General features: G+C 40.7%; 1 protein-coding gene across 1 annotated transcript; it reads left to right on the top strand.

Moving 5' to 3' along the window:
• The first annotated feature begins 231 nt into the window (after nucleotides 1-231).
• Nucleotides 232-23,282, top strand: insyn2ab (inhibitory synaptic factor 2Ab). Its single transcript, XM_068717242.1, has 6 exons — nucleotides 232-302; nucleotides 499-661; nucleotides 7,361-8,528; nucleotides 12,879-12,950; nucleotides 20,416-20,865; nucleotides 21,022-23,282. Exons 3-5 carry the CDS (start codon nucleotides 7,366-7,368, stop codon nucleotides 20,597-20,599), a joined length of 1,419 nt encoding a protein of 472 aa, XP_068573343.1. The 5' UTR covers nucleotides 232-302; nucleotides 499-661; nucleotides 7,361-7,365; the 3' UTR covers nucleotides 20,600-20,865; nucleotides 21,022-23,282.
• The last annotated feature ends 96 nt before the right edge of the window (nucleotides 23,283-23,378 follow it).

Below are 23,378 nucleotides of genomic sequence, written 5' to 3'. Positions count from 1 at the left end.
GGTCTTCGCCGATGATGCAGCTCAGCGACTCTGGACTTTCCCCAGTAGCTTGCCAACTACCCCTCACTCCTCCTCCTCCTCCTCCTTCTCCTCCTCCTCCTCCTCCTCCTCCTCCTCCTCCTCCTCCTCCTTCCTCTCTTTGCCATATCCACCCACCCATCCACCCACCAGCCCACCCTCTCTCTGCCTTCCTAACACACACATACACGCATACACTCAATCACGAATGCACAGGGATTGCAGCAACAGCAGCAGCACAGCGAGATGGAGATCTCCGCTGCGCGTGTGAGTGCCTATTCCCGGTGAGTGCGGGGACAAGAGCGAATGCGTGTCAGTGATGCTTGAATGAGGTGTATAAGGGAGAAGAGAGCAGAGTAAAAGGCAGAAGGGGGATATCAGTGAGGACCCGATGAGGTTTTGAGGCAATGTCTTTCTGCTTTTTTCCCTCTCCCATCTCGATAACCTGAATCTTTGCCGGATGTGCCACAACTACTCCAGCTGTCACTGCACCGGCTGCCTCTCTCTCGGTCCTCCTGCAGCCAGTGAGAGCTGCTCCAGTGGCTGGACCGTACCCTGGCACCCACTGAATACATGGATGAACACTGGCTCTACAGGGGATCTGCGCTTTCTTGTCCTTTGCACCTCTGATCTGTTTCTCAAGGTAAGAGTTCTGCTTCCTTTGGTGGAGTTGCACACATATTCAAAAGGTGCTGCAAGAAGAGTGGCAGATGCATCTGGTCTGCCTGCTAGAATCTTAATTGAATCAAAGTGGCTGTCAGACGCATGCTCAAATTTTGATGAAATGTTGTTTGAGTCTTTTGGTTTGTGATGCTTGTTTGCATTAGATATGGATAAATTAGGGAGGGGGCATTTATGCACCCAAGCATTGAAAGGTTAAATGAAAAATCAGGAAGGCACGTCAAGGTTTTCCTTTACAGTTGAAAATGAAGATGAATGGTGATGTAATTTGACTTTTATTTATACACTTATTAGATTGCGTGTCTTTGCAGCCTTTGCCAGACATGCAGTATTTATCTGATGATGCAGAGGCTGATTATTGAGATCGCTGTACTGAATTTTTTGGGCTTGATAATGAAGAATATTGACGTGCGCTCACTCATAGACTATTGTATATTGTGCTCTAATCGACTGCTGGAATGATGATCATTTATTGGAAAACACCTATCACATCAAGTGGCGTAGACTATATGACAAATTCATATTTGATGAGGGATGTGCTCTTCAAGGCGGAATTTCATAAAAGGTGTATTCAGACTTATCATGACTAATGACATGTGTGATCTGGGACGCTCTAGGGTACTGCATCATACATCATAAATTTGCTCTCAGTCGTTGCCTCCCCGCCCCACCCCCACCCCCCCACCCCTCTCTCTGTCTCTGTCCCTCTCTTTTCTACATGTCATTCCTTGACTACTGAATTCACAGGAAACACAGACAGGGTACAGCCTTAAGGTGCCAACAAAAACTGTGGCTTGTCTATCTCAGCATCTTTTTCACTTGCCAATCATCCCCTACATTACACCAGAGTCAATCATCAGAATGACCCGACTACACATGTATGCCCATAGCTCAACCCCTCATTAATCAATGAACTCATCAGGGTGATGCACTACAGATGTATGCTCTGAAGTGTTAGAGACAGTTTTCACCATTATCTTAAACAAAAAGCGGCCCACGCTAGCAGGAAAGCATATGATCACACAGAAAACCAGAATGCCCTTCTTCATATCAGCCTCTCCAAACTTACTCTTCCCAAGGATCCATTTCACAGCCAGTGCTCTCATCCAGGGTATTGAGGGATGGGAACCTTTTAAAACCTCCCGCTATTCCCCATAACAGAAAGTGCTGATAAATCTTTTAAGCCAATGTCATAAAGCAAACTTTCAGAGGTGTAGCCGGCAGCCCGGTTGGATACAGATAGCTCTGGAAGACTGCTGGAATAAGATGGTGTGTCTGTATATGTGTGTTTCTTTGTGTGTGCGTGACTGTGGAGATCTTAAAACTGGCTGGGATTATTTTTAAAAATTGAACAAAAGACAATATAAAAATCTGGGACCAAAGGGGCTTACATTGTCGCCCAATGGTGTGTTGAGAAAAAGATTACTGCAACGCGGAAAGTGTGGTAGTCGGAACCTATACAGTACAAATGCATATGACTACGCACGCACACGACCTTATGGATTGGACAAAGGCAGCGATCTCGTCCTTTGCATTGTGCTTAGTTGGTGCAATGTCACACTCTGTAATGTATGCAAATAACAAGAAAAAAATGCCTCATACAAAATGAATACATAGCACAGCAACAATGAATACAATGGACTGCATGGGGGGTGATGAGCTCAGCATCAAAGCATGTACCTTGTGATAAACACTTGTTTTAGCACATGTTACTAAAATGATGAGCATTGATGAACACCCTGTGTGCTTGATGCTCTCAGTTTGTATTGATGGTGCAGTGGAGGTTGCGATGTTAAAAGCCAATTACTTACCCATTAATGAGAGTGGCTAGACAGTGTATTATCCTATGTAAATATCCTACAGATGCACTTCAGTAATTTTTGCGTTGATGCAGACTGTCAAAGATGTAAGGCGATCAAAGCAATGCCGCCTCTTTCTCTCTGCTTTGCGATGGGGCATAAATCATGAGTCAGCAGTGTTGTAGGGCTGCTATTGCCTGGAAAATGGATCCAACCTCCCTCTTAACATTCTTTGCAAACAACCATGTTCCTACAACATTGTGGTCATATTAAAATCAATCATGATACTGTAGTGAAAGGTGTTTGTTTTTTCCCTCATTCAGCATTTTAGCGTGATGAACTGAAGGGCAATTGGAACAGACAACGTGGTCTGCCTGGGTACATAAGGAGATTTCAGAGGATTACTTTTGCAATTTTAGAGTCAATGCATTATTCATAATCCTTTGGATAGCTGAGGCCAAATCAGGGAAAGACCTCAGGTCATTAGCAGAGATATAGCTTGCTTTGAGAAGAGGAGGAGGAGATAGAAGACGTTGAGGCGAAGAAGGTTCTCGCTCAACCATCTGAATATATTCATGTGTCATGTCAGTCTCTCTCTCGGTATGTGTGTATCTGACTTCCAACAAAAACTCGTTGAAGAGCTTTTCTTGATTCCCTTTGTGTGAATTACCATTTAGCTGCTTTACATGCCTTACATGACTGCACAAGAAATTGTACTCGCTTAGAGGAGACTTCCTGCAGATGTGATTACCTTTTCAGTGGTGTGAGATTGGTATTTCTGAGTGTGAAATAAAAGGATCTCATTTGAATCAGCCCTGAACAAATTTCTTTTTTTCCATAAAACCGCTTCTGACAAACAACTTGCGCTAAAATCAAAGTGCATACCAAGCTATGTTTCAGAACAAATACCACCCCCAATAAAATCCAGCTGCTCCAAATTCCAAAACAACTGCATGTAAATTTATGAACCAGCATACAATATTGTTTGTGTGTAATGAGGTTGAGTTGGTTGCTTGTTTGTTTTTTTCTCATCTGGCACTGAATGCATTGCAGTGAATGAAGTGACACTAGAAACTGTTGGCATGCCGTTTTTCTCCAGCATTAATAGGAACCAAGATGAAACCTAGTTGCCTCTAAATATATTCCATTTCATCAACAGTTAGCGCTGAGGGGTTGGTTACAGTGGACAGTCTGCAAGGTCTAACACATGGCAGGATTCCCAAGAAATACAACCTCATGCTTTTTATTATCTGTGTGTGTGAGTGTGTACGTGTGTGTGTGTGTGTAGGCGTATGTGTCTGTGTTTGTGCACACGCTCCATAAGATGCTGGCAAATGCCTCACTTTGAAGAGGCGACAGCAAGGCACACACACACACACACACACACACTAATATACACACTAATACACAAGTGCCCATATGCTTGTATGTACACACACCAAAAAAGAAGGAACAAACACAGTTTTCCCATCTTTAAAAAGTGTGTATTCTTTTCTTATCACATTGAGTTACTAGTTCTTTCGTAAGAACTTTTACACGATTAGTCATTACATCACTGGAGCTCAACACGCGCTGCAAATGTAGATCAACTGCAGATCACATATTAACATGAATCTTATCTACACATGTTTTTCCTTCTACTAATTCAATCGTGAAACTGACAGTAAGGAAATGTCTCTTCAGTCTAAATTTCCCCACCAGAACAATCACATTGATGGATTTACAATGTCTCCGAATGATAAAACATGATTACTTTCAGAGAAGCAGCGACACCATGAATAGCTTGCTTTTGTGTGGTAATAAATGATTCATTGGAGTTTATTTATCGCATGCTGTCTTGTCATATGAAAATGATTAACCAGCTCTTTCTGATGTTTCCTTTCAACCATATCAGACATCATTTCATTTCCTCGTGCTGCTTGATATGTGCTCAAGCTATGAACTGTGTGAGTCAGAAAATGCAATATTTCTCATTGGATCATCATATGGAGCTTAATTTGAAACTCTGCATGGGGAGTGACTACAGTAGCAAGCTGTTGTATTATGAATGTCATTTTTAGCGCCTTTATGTGAACAAAGCCGGTTGGGATTTAACACATTTTGGAGACTTCATCCCGTTTCTCATTTACAAAGTTATTTCAGTTTTTTCCTCAAGATGCTCTTACTAAAAAGTGGTAACTATCAGTAATCTGTAAACATTTAAAGTCTAAGGTCAGTTCAGTCAGCCAACTCACGTGGGACAGATTTATTATGTGATCGCTGAGTATGTACAGACTTTATAATTGGTGTCTAGGCTCTGACCTCGTCACTCCACTCTGCACAGCAGAGATTGGGGAGTGAAGATAATAAATTTCCCCCAAGGGAGTTTAGACTCAGAGCCTACAGGTGCATACGTGTGGAGGAGTCCATCACCAGCTATTATGTATAGTCTAGTATGTGTGGGCCACAGAAGCTGTGTGGTCATTTCCTCTGCCAGGGACATCTGACCACAACGGGAATATATTATATACTAAACACCTTTTACTAGTGGGCCAACCGCCCCACAGCTATTTCTTAATAAAACACCTCCTTTCTGGCGATCATACTATCAAACAATCTAAACGCACAAGGAGATGACCATAAGTGTTTGGATACACGGGAAACTTGAGGTTGTCAATGAGTGCAGCTGAGTGTACCAGTACAGAACAGAGAACAGGAGCTCAGCAGTTTAAATGTAATCATGATATGAAGAACGGTAAAGCGAGTTGTAACAGAAACCCATTTGTTTGAGCTGTAATGTTTCCCCAATGTATAGCTGAATAGGATCTGTGTTGATTAAATGTAAATGTGACTCTCCTTTATGCAACAGAGGAGTTTCCCATTAAGCCAAGAGATTGGGCTATGTGCAAGGCCACAGTGTTTAAATCACTTGAGCCCGTGTACACTGTTACCCTCCAAGAAAGATTGGAGTCTACGGTGATCCAATAGGAAACCCCCAAAATAACATGAGCCGAGGGGGAAATAAGCCACAAAACCAATTGAGCCCAAAACACTTAATACTGAAACATGAGCATTGATATTTCACAACAACATAAATCACTACCTAAATGAGTCATAATGCATTTGTAAAACAATAGCTAAAAGAAAATATAGCAGCCAGCAGCTTTAGCAGGCCCATCGTTTAATGATAGTGCCATGCACACAGACGTCTCACCACATAAACTCACATTAAACATGTTAAGATAACAGGCAAACACTTGATGAGGTAACGCAGTGATCTGGCATCTATAGTGATCACAAGTAATATCAGAGCTGTGTCCCAGGCTTGAGGTGTGTATTATTTTAGATTGACAACTGTCATAAGTCACTACAGCAGAGTTTCTGAATGGTGGCGGTAGGAGCAAGGAGTGTAGCACAAACACAAAAAGGTGTCCTGAAGCAAATTATCTGACTTTTGGCAGGCAAGCTTATGAAAACTACTGTACAGTAAATATCTACTATTGCAATTGTTGGCAGAGCTAGCAATGAGTTGTAAAGCAGGACTAGCAGAACAAAAAAGCGGGCAAGATAGAGTTGATAGATAAAGTTGTGAACTGGAACTGGAACCCCTGGTTCTGGAATAAAGGAAGTTCTATTAATTTTCTTCATAGATTGTGTGAGGTGACTCAAAGTCAGAGCACCTCTAAATCTCTCCAGGTTGAATCATCAGAACAAAAATAAACGGTGATATTAATTATCTGGTTATTAAATAAAAAGTGGAAGGTACCAGCTTGTGGCATAAAAAAAACATAAATTGGAAGTTAAAATTGAAAGTATTCATTGTGACATGTTTGTACTGCCCTTTTAAAGCTTTGAGTTTGGCATTTTGACTCTCGCATTTTGTTTTTTGGATGTCACCATCTTGATTTTTTGCGTGTGACACGTGAGGGTGGAGCTTAGTACAACTGAAAGCTGAATTAGACATGTTTTGGTAAGCAAAATTGTTACAATTATTTTTCATGAATTGAAAACATGGTAGTGACCTGTCAATCACAAGGTAGCCATGCCCTAAAGCATACCCTGCTCATTATTTATTTTAGTCGAAATGGGACCATAATTTACTAAATATTCATGAGGCTGTACTGGAAAAGTCTTGGAACTAGCCATTGAGACCATATACTAATGTTTAAAGTGTTTACTGAGGTAATAAATCAAGTGAGAAGTAGGGTCATTTTCACATAGATTTTTATACAATCGGACTTTTTTGCAACCAGAGGAGTCGCCCAATGCTGGCTAGAAAGAATGCAAATTAAAAGGCAAAAAAGCATTGGTTTCACTTTCCAGACCCGGAGGTCGGCGCCTGATTAAAAACCTCCAAGGATACATTTACACAAGAAACATCCAATTGATGCTTTAAATTCTGTTACATGTTGCAAAGTTGCAATAATTAAAAGTGGTTATTAATACAAATTGATATGCTAGTCACATTATTCAAGAAAGTGTTTCTTTGATACACAACACTGAGCATTTCATTTGAAATGGGAATGCGGCATGGGGAAAAATCATAATATTAATAATGTGTGAGATACAAGTGTAGATGCATACATAATTGTGCAAATTACTTGTAGATGAGGTTAGATTATTTTTATCTTTGTTGTGTAGTGATTTCCAAGGTTTACCTTTGATGCATATCACCATGTGTATGGCATAAGTTTGGATCCATGATTTTGATATTGGATCACAGATTGTGTCTTTGATAAAGGTTTAGAATATGTTACCTGGTTATTACTATTGTCCCAAGGCAAATTTGTTGTACTATATTACTGCTATGATTATAGATCATATTTCTTCCAAACTTGATAAAAGAGTAACAAACATGCTCTTTTCTCTTTTACCTTTTTCAGAAAATATGGTGAGCAAAGAAGACACCAAATGCATTATCTCAAATTCAGATGAATCAGATTCAGAGACAGGCCCATCACACAGCCTTGATGCACAGTCTGGATCAGAATCAGGCAAGCAGCAGGTAAAGAAGAGAAACAAGGCCTTACAAGTGCGTTTTAAGGATATCTGTGAAGCTCAGAATGAGTTTCGAGGAAAACGCTCCAGATCCATTTCCTGCAAAGTGACACACAGAAAGTACATGACCATGCCTGCCAGACGCTCTATTCCAAACGTGACCAAGAGCACTGGTGTCCAGACCTCGCCTGACCTCACAAAGCGATACAAGACTTTCCCTTTTGAGAGGAAAAAAGGACATACATTTAAACATACTGCTTTGGTGGAAGATTATAAAGGACAAAACAATGGTTTTTTGAGTGATATAAAGACAGGAGGAGAGGATGGACAACCTATCGGGGAGTCCGCCACGTACAAGGGTAAGATTGTGGGCCAGACAAAGGCATTGCTTCACCACACTGATGACAGCAGTGATACAGAGGATTTGCTTTCCAGTGCCAACTGTGTGGATGGACCCTCTTATCCAGACTCTTTACTTTTCTCAGAAGAGTGCCGTCCGGGCAGCCCTGCTTCCAAAAAAGAGACGGAATACCAGGGTTGTGGTACAAGGACCAAACACAAAGGATTACCCAAAGAAGACATGGGAGCTGGCACATCTTCAAAGCGCCAGCTGGCTAACACAGAGTTTTCACAGAACAAGTCAAAGGGTATGGGCCCTGTTACGTGGAACTCTTTGACACAGGTGGAGTCTTTAGGAAGCCCGTCTGTGAGCTGTAAACGGAAAAAGGGTACACAGCTAAACGAACAGCAGTCACAGACACTTCCCCATAGTGCCAAATGCTCTGTGCAGTCACAAGGGCAGTGTCGGACAAGGCATGCGTCAGCCTCCTCTAAACTCCAGCAAACAGTTGGTGGGGATGAGGGCTTTCCTCCAAGAGACACAGGAGCCCCAGGCATGAGGAGCAGCCAGCAGATAATGCCCTTATCTGGAGACAAGGATATCAAAGCACAGCTGCAGGCCATGGAAAACCTCATCAGCTCGAGCCAGGAGACCATCAAAGTCCTACTCGGAGTTATTCAGGAGCTAGAGAAAGGTGAAGCGCAGAGAGAGGGGTGAGTAGAGTGAGCTTTACAGTGCAGACTTTTTATACATGTAACCAAACATACAATGTACTTTGTACACACATGCACATATCAGTGCGCTGTCAGGAAAAAGCGTAACTCATATAACAACATGAATCTTAAGTCTTGAGTGTGGTAGCTTTGGCCATCATTTCTATGAGCTATCATAAGCAATTACTCCCCAAAGTAATCGCTTATATCTGGGAACATCAGTACAACAATGGCAACAAATACAAGCAGTCGACTATTTGTTAACAGTTAACCCACATTATTTCAACTGCTTTATTTGAAGTTAAACCCAAAGGAAAGAGAACTAGAAATGATGGTAATAATCCCTATCTCACATAAAGTCTCTGTGGGGGGCAAGTATGATCAAATTTCAATCAGGAAATTGGTCTTTAAACTGTGATGGGTCTTCACAGTGGGCAGTTTTCAGTAATGACTTTACAGTTTGCCTGTGATTTCTCTTCTAGATAAGTTCAGGTATAAGGAGGATTGTTTAAAACCTGTATGGTTGTCTGTGTTCCCAGATTTTATTATGAGCAATTACAATGTTGTCCTAAACAAAAATAAGACCGTAGTTGTAAACTACAGACATGATCCTTTAACAAAAAAAAAGGGGCATCATTTCAGCTGGTATTTGCCTAATAACTGAAGAATTGGACAATAAGAAATGTTGACCTGATGATGGCACTAGATAAAAGGTCAGGGGATCAAATATTGCTACTTCATCCTCTGTTTACCATGTAAAGTACCTGTAAAGTAGGGATGCGCTGATCTGTTTTTTGGGCCGATAATGATACCTGTGCTTTGGGTAAAGGCCGATATAGAGTATTGATCCGATACAAATGCTTGAACAGTAAAGTGTATATCTCACTGTGTGTTAGGGAATGCGAATATTTTATGTGTAAGCCAACATCAGGCTTGACAATCTTTTTATAAAGTACTCAAGCCATGTCCACAGCCAGAATCCTGCAGTGCTATTGAAAGAATCAAAATACTCCATCTCTAAAACCCATAGCAACACAAAGCAAATTGTATTTAAGTCTTCCATATCCAGGGGAGAACAAGGCACCCCAGTGTGGCTCTGTGGAATGTGGTTGTAAAGGCCCAATTAGTGCAGCCTCATAACACTTTGCCTTTCATCTCCACAAAACCTTGCCTGCTATAGCGCTCACTCTGTGTTGTGCCCTCCCCAGTACGTTCCCCTTCCCATTTTTGCATGGGTGGACAGTCGGAAAACCATCTTTAAGACTACACTTTGAGATGAATCCAATTAAAAGTCTCCATGTTCTCACCAGGAATAAATAGATGATGTCAAGTTTATCTTAAGCCACTGCCATTAACATACATGCATTGACAAAAGGATAAAGTTAACCCATGGTAAAACAATGGACACATTGGGCCTCATGCAAGAAGCACTCATACGAACAGATTAATTCTTAAGTTGCTTGTACGCGTGATTTCGGAGAACTTGCCACCAATTTTCTAGTTTTTTTAATTTTCGGTACAAAACACAATTTAGGAGTGGTCCAGACCTGCCGTATGAGTCATTTGCAAATAGTCTTAGCGTGTTGTGCCCTTGGAAGACATATAGCCTTTTCACATGCAGGTTTATTCAAGTCGCTGTGCTGGGGAACATCCTCCATTGCAATGCCTGACATCTCCTATTATGGCACGTATTCTTTCGTCCATCTCCATCTCCATAGAGATAGAGACTTCCCCTTGACCCCCTCCATTGCAATCATTGATCGCCTTGCTGTGACGAGACGTTATATTCAGCTATTTTCATATGGAACTATTTCCACTTCATTTCAGTGACAGTACAACCCTCAGTTAACACGGCATTAATAGCTCATTATTTTTTCCCATTCCTTGGCTTTAGCAGGTCCCTTATTTCTGCTGCTGATAATTTTCCTTTATGTATCTCATTCTTTGGTGCCATTTTCATTAATAAACACTTCTGGACAAATGGGACAGGACTCATAGGCGTATATGGTACTACTGGGGCTCATTTACAATTCTCATGAACACACGCTCATTTAAGCACAGGTGGCATTCATCATGATTACAATGGCCATTTACACATTTATCTGAAGTTTGCTAACTCCGTCATGGCTAATGTTCATGAGGCCCATTGTTCGTATGACGGCATTCATTATTTCAATATCCCAATTCTTAATTTTTGATGATTTTACTTGCTTTCCCTCACATGCCCCATGAGTCAGTTACAAACAAGAAAAAAATATGTCCTGCAAAAGTACAACAGGAACTCAAAAATAATGCATGTGCTTGTCATCTGTTCCTCATCTCTGTAAGTTTGATTAAGTCACACGAAATGGATCAATGAGGTCCTGCAAAAAGGAACAACAAACAATGCGTTTGCTTGTCAGCTGTTTCACATTTGTTCAAAATGTCCAAACCTTAGCAGAAGTGGGTCAGTGACACTTGATAATGTTTGATGTTAGTCACTGATGATAATACAGTTTCTCCTTCTTTCTTTCTCAAAAACAGCTTAACTGAATATATCTTAAAGCCTTGACCAGCTTGTGTGCTTTACATAAACTATAGTGTTCAAGGTTTTTAGCTCAAAGTGGTTCAACAATAAAACACTTGCACACAGACTATTTATCATTTTTCATAATAACAATGGTCCATAGTTGAATATTTTTTCTACAGTATGTGTGTTGCATGCCAACTCTTGGTTAAACTGTATTGATATAAGGGCCATAATACTAATTTGATATGATTATATTGACATATGAGGGTCGCTACCCATGCTAGTCACGCTGCTGCACCATATAGACAGTTAACGTCAAAATAATGTCTGCTGAGTCTGTATTATATATATACTATATACAAAACATGTGTATAACATAAGATGACATACTCACCCCATATTTAAAGCACGCCACATCTGAATGTAGTTTTTGATGACAGGTTTTCAGTGAAAACTAAATCATATGCAGTGCTACAGGCAGAGCAGCAACCACTTAGGCAGGGGGTGTTGACAGTAAAAGCAGAATGACGAGGGCAGGACATATCCCAGGACAGCTGACGTGGGCAGACAACACAGCAGTGAATCTGTGCCAACAAACAGTCGGCTTAGCCAACGAATATCGGCGGTGCAGGGTTTTTTTCCCATGAAGCATCTATGAAATCTTACTCTGTGCTTTTTAATAGTGTCACTTTAGTGGTTCTTGTTTGTTTTTTTTGTGCTGAGTACACGCGGTGATTATCAATTTAGGTTAATACGCTTTGATTATTAGAGCGGAGCTCTTTAAATTACAAAGATGTGCAAGAAAAGCCAGGCAGCAGCACAGCTTGTGCGGACCTTGTCTGTGCAGTGAGTTACTGTTCTTGCTCACAGCTGCTCAGAGAGACTTCATTTGGGAACAGGGCAGGATGGATGAACTTGTTGACCTTGAGCTCCCATCAGCGTTTTCGATCCACGCGCTGTTCTGTCTCCCCCAGTGAGGTCACCTCTCGTGTCATGGCGAGCGGTTGAGATCCAACCCCTCCACGTGACATCCAGCAGGGTGATGGGTTGCCGTGACAGCAAATAATTACATGTGCAGCTCTAACACAGCCCCTCCCTTCATCCCCAGACCACTGCAGCCGTGACTTATTGCATGCAGGGACTGATAGCGCAAATAATATGCGGACCTGCATGCTTGTGTAAACTCAAATTAGGAACTATGCATAGAATTTTCCAACAAAGCCATTGTATATTTAATATGTCATCTTTAACATATGTATCTCCGCCCCAGAGATGGCTTATGTTGGTCCTTTGCGGAGGTCTTTCAACATAACAAATTGCAACTCTTGTACAGTAAAGACAACAGGCCCTCGGGGTTGTATTCCTATGCCATAAACAGAGCAGATACAATTTGTCTTGCTGATTGTTTTTTTGGAATCCTCGATGTTCATTATGTCTGTAGCAAATTAAGTTGGATGAGAAATAAAAAAGATGTACAGTATAGCGCAAAATGTAAAAGTATTGATTTTTCACTACACATGATTCATGCAGCATTTAGTTGCTACTTACTTCCTATTGCCTATAGAATAGAGACACAGAACACATTTTATAACTATGTCGCGGCAAAGCGAGGTAATCCTGTTATGTAAAATCAGTAAGTCTGCACACTTGATTAACCAAATCTGAGAGAACTGCAGGATCAGAGCCCCTGCTGCATTTTCAACTGTTGGGAATAAACAACACTGGGTAGAAACCAAGCTGAACAGATTTTGGCTGATAGCTGATGCCCACAGGTGTTGAAAAATGGAAGCTCAAGCCTGTCACTGGAGATCACACGTATCTTTTCATCTCTCTGTTCACAGGCTCACCTACCGAACAGGACAAGACACAGCAAATTGTGACACTTGTCGAAACAGCGCATGCATCATTTACAGGTGGGCCCTTTTCACAATCATTAATATCTGTGTCATAAATGCTGCATTAAATGCTTTTTTTTTCTGTATGATAGTTTGGTTCAGTGTGAAAGGGGGATGCTTACAAGAGGTGTTTGGTGCAGTGATGCTTTTCTGTGCAGAATCATGAAACGATCACCAGGGATATGGGAAGAAGAGCCCAAAGAAGTAAATGTGCAGCTGCTGGCGGTACTGTTTAGAGTATATTAGGTGTTGCACTATAGCGTGTTTTTCTACAGTACAATGGATGATGAAAAATAATGTGTGGCTGTAATAAATAAATAATCATACAGCAGTAGGAAGTGTATTAGATAAGATGGGAAATATAGTTCAACCTGTCACGAAGTATGAGGATCTAGAATTTCATTACGTCCCATTGAACTCAATTTTCTGTTTAGAAACAAAGGTTGGATTAACTCTCTGGATTTCTGTAAAAATACACAGTGGTTTTGTGTGATGTAAGTGTTCGCATGTGTTCTGAGCTGAACAATGGCTCTGAAGCAGGTGGCAAGTACGCTAAAGCTATAACCTTGTGTCATTTGTCACTTCACTCCAAAAGCCTCTACTGCTGAACCCGCTTGTTACCTTGTTCCTTAAAACAGGAAGCAGACAGCTGTTTGGAAAATACTCTCCAGGCAAAATGCTTTGTACAGTGGGAATCGGTTGTTTTCGTAAACGTTGTATCCCTACTGAATATGAAAGTTTGCAATATGTGCACTACAGTAAAGGTTGGTTTTAACAGCAATACAATAAGAGCTGTCCAGAGTCACTCTGATGCCATTTTAAATGATCTTGAAAGAATGTCAGATATTTAAAACACCTTGAATATTCTAAAGTCATGATGGTACTTAGCTGTGGACATTTTCGTGCAAAGAAAGGGAAACTGCCCTGTCCCGGACACGTTTTTTCAGGGTTTTTGATTTATGTAATATTTTCTACAAGATGCCTCCTCTCTCTTCTCCCTTGACGAGTGCGTTGTGTCAAGCTGACCCAGAATGTGGTGTGAAAACAATGCTGGAACTTGAAAGCAGGGTACTCATTTTGTATTAGATACAGGGGGATAAGAAAGCATTGGGCCTCACAGATTTGTTCTTAATCAAGTGTTGCATGACAAGTCCTGTTATAAGACTCATGTAGCAATAGTCTGCATTTCTCCACAGAAGGAAAAAAACTGACTTTGATTTGAAATTATAATGCGTTAATCTGAATGCATTATGAGTTGAAACATGTTGCTGAAATTAGCTAAAACCCCCAAAAATAATAATATTTCTCACACTCCAAAGCTGCCAGTTTGATGGAAGTTACTGCCCAGGGGAACCTCCTCTGTTGCACCCGGCACTACAACATCCACTAATGTATTCTCTCATTGCTCATTTACAATGACTGTCACATCCCCTTGATCGCCTTCCATCATGCTTTGCTCTAGCAAGACCTTTTTGGCAACTTAATTCATGTCAAACCGTTCTTTATTTCTGCTCAGATGACAGATGAAGTAAAATGTTTTAATTTCTGGGTCCCGTAATATTGACTAATTTGTTTTGTTTTGTTTTTTTAAACCTAGACCTTAAAGCTCCTTGATTATGCTGATGATCAAATAATGAACATGCAACTAATGAACAGGTAGTGGTTTATCACATTAAAACTTAAAGCAATTATTCTAGTAAGCCTCAGGGGGAAAAAATTAGAGAGATTTTGAATTATAATAGTCTTGCATGATCCCATTGACATCCCAATACACTTCACATTAGAGACTTGGACAACATATATTCCCTGATCTGGGCCGCACACTAATCAATACCTACTGGATATGAACAACACAACTGACTCAGACATGAGCCGCTGGCTCGCCTAAGGAGCACGGCTAAACTACAAGTTCTATTGTTGGTGCATCAAAACAAGAGCTTTGGTCTGATGTTGGTCTAAGTAGAAGAGTTTTAAGGCCTGTTACATTCCTGATGCAACAAGTCCTCTAACCCACATGACTACGTAGGTGGTTTGTTCCTATACCCTCTAATCATTAGAGGGTATAGGAACAAACATTAGAGTCTAATGTGACCCACAGGGGCGTTTCTTATTAGTGTCCCTAACGGTGGCAGGAGATCCATACATCTTCGGATGCATGCAAACGGATGCAGTTTGGATAGGCGTAGGCAACAAAATACTCAATTAAGGAAAAGATCATGGTTTGGGTTCAAATAAGAATGTTACGTAACGTATGCTACGTCCATAAGTTAACCAATGTCACGTACGTAAAGTACATTACATACGTGACGTAAAATAACTCAACATTGACTTTTAGTTGGACACACACAGGATGCAAGTAGTGGTCACCTGTTTTACCCATCCCCGACCTCCTCCATACGCAGACTTCACCTCACTTCCTTGTTTGCTCTCGGAATAATCATTAACCACTACTGCCACTAAAGGTTGCCGCCTAACAATTAATGTAAATATGAGTCGTAATAAGCTGCTTGTACAAACAAGCTATGGGGTTTGTTTATGGGGGAGGACAGTGTCTCCTGGTGACCTGGTGTCTGACCTACTGTAACTAAGCAGATCCTTCAAACCTTGTCTGCCTACCAATCTGTGAAGACTCTCAAGCTACATGATGTCTTTAAAACAGGTGGAGTTCACCTGAATAGAATGAAGCTGTTAATCTACTACTATATCCAACATAAAGATGTTGTAGTAAAGGAAGCCAAGGTTAGTAAATGTAGTGAATAGAATCCCATTTCTCACAGACAAATTGTATGATAAATCCTACAGTAGATGATTAGATTCTGAAAGCAAACAGAGTGAGGCTTGATCAAAATGTGTACTGCTCCTGTGTTACAGACCAAATACTGCAGTGTGTCTGTGTCCCTATTGATTACACAGGCCTTTTCTTTGATTTGTTTCCATGTGTTTAGCCATGATTGTAAGTTAGTGTGCTATTCAATCCGAGGGTTTCTGCAGAGTGTAAGAATATTTATTACTGCAAATAAATGGTATGGTAGTAATGGATAAAGGGTATTATCTGTCATGTGATTTCGACTGGACCGCTTGTTTAATATTGTCTTACTGCCGATAAATGTGGCAACAGGGTGCATTCGGGTTTCATCTAACTGAGAAGCAAACATTATAGATGTAACAGCAACATCATTTGTACGACTGAAGCAATAAACCGACTGCGAAGAGGAGCAAAGTAAAGTCCCAAAGCCCATAGCTGAGTTTCTCTTTTTCTACCTCACTGATCTTATCTTCTGCCAACTCTGTATGTCGGTGAAGCAGCTTGGCTTAATTAACAAACTATGAACAATTTCTGATGGCAAAAGAACAGCCCCCAGTCTGTTGTCAGCAAACCAAAGCATGTGGTATGGTAATAAAATCACATTGAAGACACACTCTGCGGAGTACTAATAACGTGGAAGATTATCATTTCATCTGTGCTCTGTTTCATTAAATGTTGTTTATTTCAGATCACCCAGTTGGTTCTTAAGTCAGTGAATAGAGCAGAGTCTCTTGGCAAGCAGGGTAGTACACTGTCACGGTCCTATCTATTTCTGCCAAAGCAATTGTCATAAATATCTTAAATTCTCCAAATAGTGCTGTTTAGTATTCTTCAGCTGCACAAACCTTCCAAGACTGAATGATGTTTTTAGAGAGAGAAAAAAACAAAAGCATTACCTTATTTTTTACCTCTGCTCTTGATTTCAGATGTTCTTTTTACTGTCACATACAGCTACCTCACCTCATCACCAGCAGCCCTGTTATTATAATAGTCTATTAATACAGAGAGTTAAACTACTTATAGCGCAGCGGTAATTACCTCGATGGTCAAACCACTCTGCGTGACACCTTGAATAGGACGCAGTGATGCAAATTAAAGCCTAGAAAAGCAAGTTTGGATGAAAAGTTACCCCTCAAGGTTAGACGACTGCATGTTGAAACTGTAACCATGATTAGCGGCCCCCGAGATGCAGCACTTCATTTCAGAGCAGTCCAGCATTTCCAGTATGTCCAATAAATTCAGGGCATGAGTAGTTGCTGAGCTCCGGTAGTCAATCTATAGGTCTTATCCAGACTTCAGCTCTGCCCTGACAGTCTCTACCCACCCTCCGGTTTACTGCAGCATCTCATACATCACTGCAACAAATAGGGCGTACATATGGCAAGTAAACGAGAGAGAAAGAGCTAGAGAGGCAGAATGTACTATAAATTAGGGGAATAACTATAATGACACTGCCCATCACATCAGGGGAAAATGGGATCCCTTAAGGAGTCCCTTCACCCACATTACAAAAGAAAAATAATTCTAACCTACTGTATATCTCTAGTGGTGTCTAGTAATGCAGATTGTTTCAGGTTTTACTTTGTTACTGAGAAATCGTGCATTGGCCCTAATTTTGGCATGGTGGACAACTCTAAATACTATACAATATGCATGAGCCTCGGCTGGCATTGCCATGGAGAAGAGGTCAGTCAGGGAAACAAATCAGAGTGGTAGCGAATTCAAAATGCTTCATTGCAACATGCAACTCAAAGACAGATACAGTATGATCGGACTACATCAATCTTCTTGCTCTTCATATCCCCTTGTTATCTACATTTCAAACAAGTAGTTCAAACAAGGTATACAAGAGCTTCCAAAAGAAATTATATGTGGCCTACCACAGTCAACCTGGAGTATACAGCGGGAAGCCCAGTTCAACAAACATACTCAGATCAAAGCATTAAAGGATTTTATTCCTATCATGCTGTGTTGAATAAAAACCAGCATTTGAATCAAAGTATGCAATGTAGTTGTTTCCAATTTGGAACTAACAATGACTTTGAGAAACAGTTAAGTTCAGGCAAAGCAATATGATGAGACGCAAGAGCTAATTAGCACTTGTAACACATCCTGAGATGGTGGAGCTGGGGATTTTTTTTTTGTGAACAATTGTCAAGATTGCTTACTCTATTTTGTTCTCATTAATGAGTTTGGGTTTTTCTTTGTGTGTCTGTAAAGCAGAAGGCTGTGTAATAGACAACAACAATGGCGTTTGTATCTGAGATACATGACGGGAAGAATTCAGCATCTGATCAAGATAACCTGCAGGAAGTTTCTGCTTCAACTGTTGCCTGTCAGTGAGGGAAATAACTGTCAGTCTCTAGTGATTCATTCTACTATGCCCTGTCATAGTTCTGAGGATGTTACACTATACTGGGCCTGAACCACTCATCTTGTCAAGTGGAGAGTTTGAACTTTGAATGGCCAAAGGGGAAATCACCGGAGGAGAAATTACTTTGGTGCCGGCAGCAGAAAGAACAGAGAAAAGTGGCGAGCAGGTATACGCTGCTAAATGAATAGAGTATGGTGTGCTAAAAAGACATCTCACAGCAGCATGAATCCCTCCCAGGAGCAACAATCATTGAATGGTGCTCAGCGCACCACGACCGCAGACAAACAAACGGCTCGCCACTGATCACAGCAACAGCTACTCACACTGCATAGCTAAAGAGATGATTAATCTGCTTTGCTGAATGCCCCAGAAAAGCCTCCCTGTCTCCAGCTGCTTCAATCTGTTTCTGCACTGAGATGATCTTAGATTTAGGGTTTTGTTTGCTGAAGCACCTGCTCCCCAGAGCCACCCGCATCGTACAGTGCTGCCCTTGGCTTCCCACCGTGGCATGTGTCCACAGCGTACAGTAATTGCAGTGATCTGCCAACTGATTAATTGCCTAATAATTGCTGAGGCTATTCGGTGTTGCACTGTGCTGCTGTGATTCTGCTCCGCTTTCTGTCAAGTCAACATTCTTTAAACAGCAGTTGTAAACTTGCAGGGTTTTTTTTAACACAAAACAAAAGATGCATATAGAGATAAAAGCTGGAGGAAATGAAACAATTGATGATATAAAAAAGAGATGTTTGCATCACATACTGCAAGAAAGAGCAGTTCTGTCAAAATAAAGGCTTCAGTCTAATCTGAAAACTGAGTTTCTCACTGTCATCAGTGTTTACCTGCAAGTGTGAGTGAGCTTTTATTTGAAGTGGAAATAAGGAAAAATCACAAAGGAAAATGAAAAACGAGGTTTTGTTTTGATACAGCGAAACATGCTTGAAAAACCCTTTTATATAAATCATGAGGAGTTTCAAGCAGCCACGGGCTCTTGCACATTTCTGACTTGCTTTTCATATAATCGAGTATATCGATTCATTGCCTGCCAAACTACTATCCAGCCCTCCACGCGGATTCTCCCCTGAAGGCTTTAATAGAGCTCTGTTCTTAACCGACACTTATCTTAAGGGTGAGGACAGTTCCCAGGATTCATTGTCACTTTGAGTATAGCATATCCTTCAGCAAACTAATTACACTGCCCATCAAAGACGTTACGCTATCAGGCCGAGCATTGTGCCTTAACGTCTATTTGTGTGCCGGCGGACAAGGAGAGGGCTAAATGTTTGACCTTGACATGTCAGACGTCATCTCTTTCAGCAGCTTCACTCCTCTCCACCTTTAATCCCTCCAGAGTTTGAGTGACAGAAATAAGCGTTGTAAATCCTAGTATTCACTGTGCTTTAAAAATGCAGTGTGTTGAGTAATGTTGGCAATGATCAAAATAAATGAAATGAGGATGAATCAAAAAATGCCCCGAAACCAAAAAGCAACGGGACATTTTATCATCAGGTACGGTTTGTTGAGGAGTGTCACTTTGGCAGGCACATAGCAGATGATTCATTCTCTTCTATTTCCACTCGGATGCTACCACAATTTATTGCATACTCCAAGAATAAATACATTAACAGATCACTACAAATCGATAGCAATAAAGTGAAAGGAGATGGTGTATAATAATGCATTTATCCCTTGCTTGAATACAGGCAGTTAATCAGGATATGCTTGGCCTCTCAGCGGTTTCATTTGGAAGGGATTAAGCCCTACATTTATTCTCAGGCCTGAGAGATTTAATCGGAGAGAGAGTTCAACTACGGTGTCGGAACAAAATCAGACGATGACCAGCCTGGGATTATGCTGGCGGGTATGGAGGTCTGATGTCAGGAGCAACCCACATTCTAGCTCTTTTTTTATACAAATATAATCTATGCAGGAAAAGCCCTTTGACAGCATCCATAAAAAATACAGACATGATGCAAAGGAACTCTATTACTCGGAGGAGTCTCTGAAATGTGGATATATGCTGCTAGAGATATGTGCTGCCAGGGTGTCTGTCAGTGCATTTGAACGGTTTGCCTCCCTCCCAGCCTCCATCTGGACATCAGTGGGTTACTAATATAAAAAATAAGTCATAAACTGAGTCAGAAATGTTACAGCCTCCAAAAAGCTCGCTAACTTTAAAAACCTACAGATGAATGCACTTGATTTTAAGTCAATAAATCTACTGTCACATCCTTGTTTTTAAGGTGAAATACTGAACTGAATAATGTAAATGATGTAAAACTCTGCCTCTTATGCTTGTGTTACAGTGTCGAGCTGGACTTCAAACTGCAGGAGGACAAGCTACAGCCTCTGATGAAGAGGCTTTGCCCCCTGGACAGCCAACAATGTCCTGCTTTCCCTTACTCGAATGAAGTATTCACATCCACCCCAAAACGCAAATCCAAGACAGAGTCCAAAAAGCATGCTCGTTGGAAACTCTGGTTCCTTTGACTGAAACATGAAGGCTTTGGAAACAGCCTTTTTCCTGGGCAAATGAATACCCCTGTTATTCTCAAGATGGATGAGGGAATATTCAGAGGGAGCAATCAACACATGAGGATGGATAACAGCAGAAACCAGTTCATTTGGGGGTGCTGAGTTGAGACTGCACATTAAGTCAGCTGGGGGACAGCAGAGACAAAAAACATTTTAGATTCTGTCAAACCTTTTTCTGGCATGTTCGCTGAAGAGGATGGACACACACCTGCAAAAACTAGGTGAGCTTTGGGATACATATATGTTTCTTAGCTGTGTAAAGATGAAAAAAAAAGATGGGTTTTTTTATCTACTGGTTAAATGCAACTCATAGTTTATATGTATGACTTTTTATTGCCTTCTCCAATGCAATGCACTTTTGGTCTTCTTCCCCTTAGAGCATATTGCTTGGCAACAAGAGGAGGCGCCATGTGGAGGGCCTTTTACGAGTGAGGCTATTATCTTTGAATGGACATCAGCCCCACCTCCGGCAAAGCACAAACATTTGACTATTGAGAGGAACATGCTTGAAAGACTGAAACACCGTACAATACATGGCAGTGTGTCAGCGCTATTTTTATGACCCGTCTATTCTCTCTTCTTCCTCATTATCTGTTAACATCCTGCTCAGTTTGTCCGTCCGACTGAACGTCTGCCTGCCTTGGTTAAAAACTCCTGTCTCCTCCCTCTCTTTGTAACTCTGTCCCTTTATAGCTCTCTGTCCTTCTTTCTAACTCTCCATTTAGCTCACTGTGCAACCAACCAACTAGCCAGCCAACTTTGCCTCAGTCATCCTGTCCTTTCTGTTGGCTACACTGTCACGTAATATTCAAAATTTATATTTCAGAATATCTGAATATTTTTAGCAAAGTACTGTGAAATTAAATTTATAAAAATATATATGTTTGGGCCCCTTCTCTTGAAGCAGGTACAATTGTTGAAAGTGCAGAAGTCTTCTGGCTTAGGTCAAATTCTTTTTAACAACATATATGTTTGGATTACTTCCAAGGCAGAATATTTTCTATGATAACTTATAAAGGGTTTCATTTAATTTTGAATTTCAAACAAAAAGTAAAGGCTATTTTGACATTTCTCTTTGAGTTCTTAAGAGTTTGCCTTGCCTCAGAGTCACAGATTGTGTCACAGCAAAGCTCTGATGTGAAGTCTTGAACCTAATCTACTTCTAAGTCATTTATGTCATGCTAGGTTAGCTAACATTTGAAATGTAGTTATTTTAATTTTGATTTATCTTGCCATTCAACCTCGAGTTCCATCTTGTAAAAACAAACAACATTTTATTTTGTTTGCAGAATTACAGAATACCAAACATCTGTTTATCCACCCACATAAACAACTGTGCACTGAACTTGCAAGAATAGAAGGGCTATATACAGTGCTAATGGAGTATGGTAGCAATCTTACAGCAGAGACTTGTAGAGAATTGTAGCCACCAACTTTGGTTAAGTAAAAAAAAAAACACTGATGATGTAGCAATGACCCTGAACTTACACGCTGTTACAAAGCAGGTATTTACTTTAAGTAATTTTATAACAGCTAGCTCGTATGTAGATTATGGTACTGTATGTCTGAGAAATGTCAGGAAGACTCATACTGGCCTCCCATCATTAGACTACGCAGTAGATAACATTATTCAGGTCATCAATTTCCATGCAAAGATCTGTACCTTGAGAAAGTGCAATTTAGTGATTATGTGCAATATTATGCATTTTTTTACTGTTTCTACATCACAAATAAAACATTTTCAACTAAAAGGGGATCTGATGTGCTCCTATGTCTGTTGAAAGCTAGAGGCATTAGAGTTGCAAAGTGAGACAAAGAAAAAGTTCCATTCATTTTTCCCGTAGTCAATGTTACGTGACTCACAGTTGGAGTCCTCCTACAGCTTCGATTGGCATGAAACTTTCCCAGTTGACTCATCAGTACAAAAGATTAACAGGCATGTTAGAAAATATCTGTTTCTTAGATAAGTTAAAGCTACAAGCTTGTGTAAACATGTTGTGGGAGAAGGTAACATTGACAATATCATTGAAAGTTAAAATGGAAATGGGACTAGAATGGAGAAAAACGGTTCCAGATGCAGCGTCCCCTTCTACTTGTCAACTCTACAGTATGCTACAGTACTAGGTGTAGTTACAGGCGGAGCTGTATTCACCTGACAGTCCTCCTTTTACATCTTTTGTGCTTTAGTGAAGCAAGGATTGACCATGACCAGGGCTCAGCAGTGTGGTTGAGCTCCTTCTTCTCTCTTCTAATGTGATTACTGCTCAAAACCAAGAAGGGACACTTCAAGTCAAGACCTGGAGGCTCAGGCGAGTGGGGGCTCCAGTCATTCAAACTAAGTGAACTGATCCATCCGTCTCCCACCGTCTGTCTCTTTCATTCTCCTCGGCTGATTCTCTTTTGCTTTTATTTTACCAGTGTCCTCTAGCATTCGATTCCTACAACATGTACTTCCTCTATTTCTGTTTCCTATTTTCACAGCTCATGGTTCTCTCTACATTTGTCTCCTTTATCTGCCATCTGCCTCTTACTCTTAGGCACGTAGGAGTTCCCATTTTCAGTTTGTATTTACAAAAGCCAAATTAGTTTAGCAATCAAAAAAAGAAAAATGCTTTTCTTCTGTTTGGCATTATTGGTATCATTGTGTGCATTTCATTATTATAAATAGTTTTAAAATGGGTCAAAAACAACATAATCAGGCATTGTTATAGTAACTGATAAAAATTTGTATATA

The sequence above is a fragment of the Cebidichthys violaceus genome, unplaced genomic scaffold, assembly GCF_023349555.1.
Source record: "Cebidichthys violaceus isolate CVI_PGR_0920_01 unplaced genomic scaffold, fCebVio1.0.p SCAF_10, whole genome shotgun sequence".
Classification (NCBI taxonomy): Eukaryota; Metazoa; Chordata; class Actinopteri; order Perciformes; family Stichaeidae; genus Cebidichthys; species Cebidichthys violaceus.
This window is presented reverse-complemented; position numbering and strand designations above follow the sequence as displayed.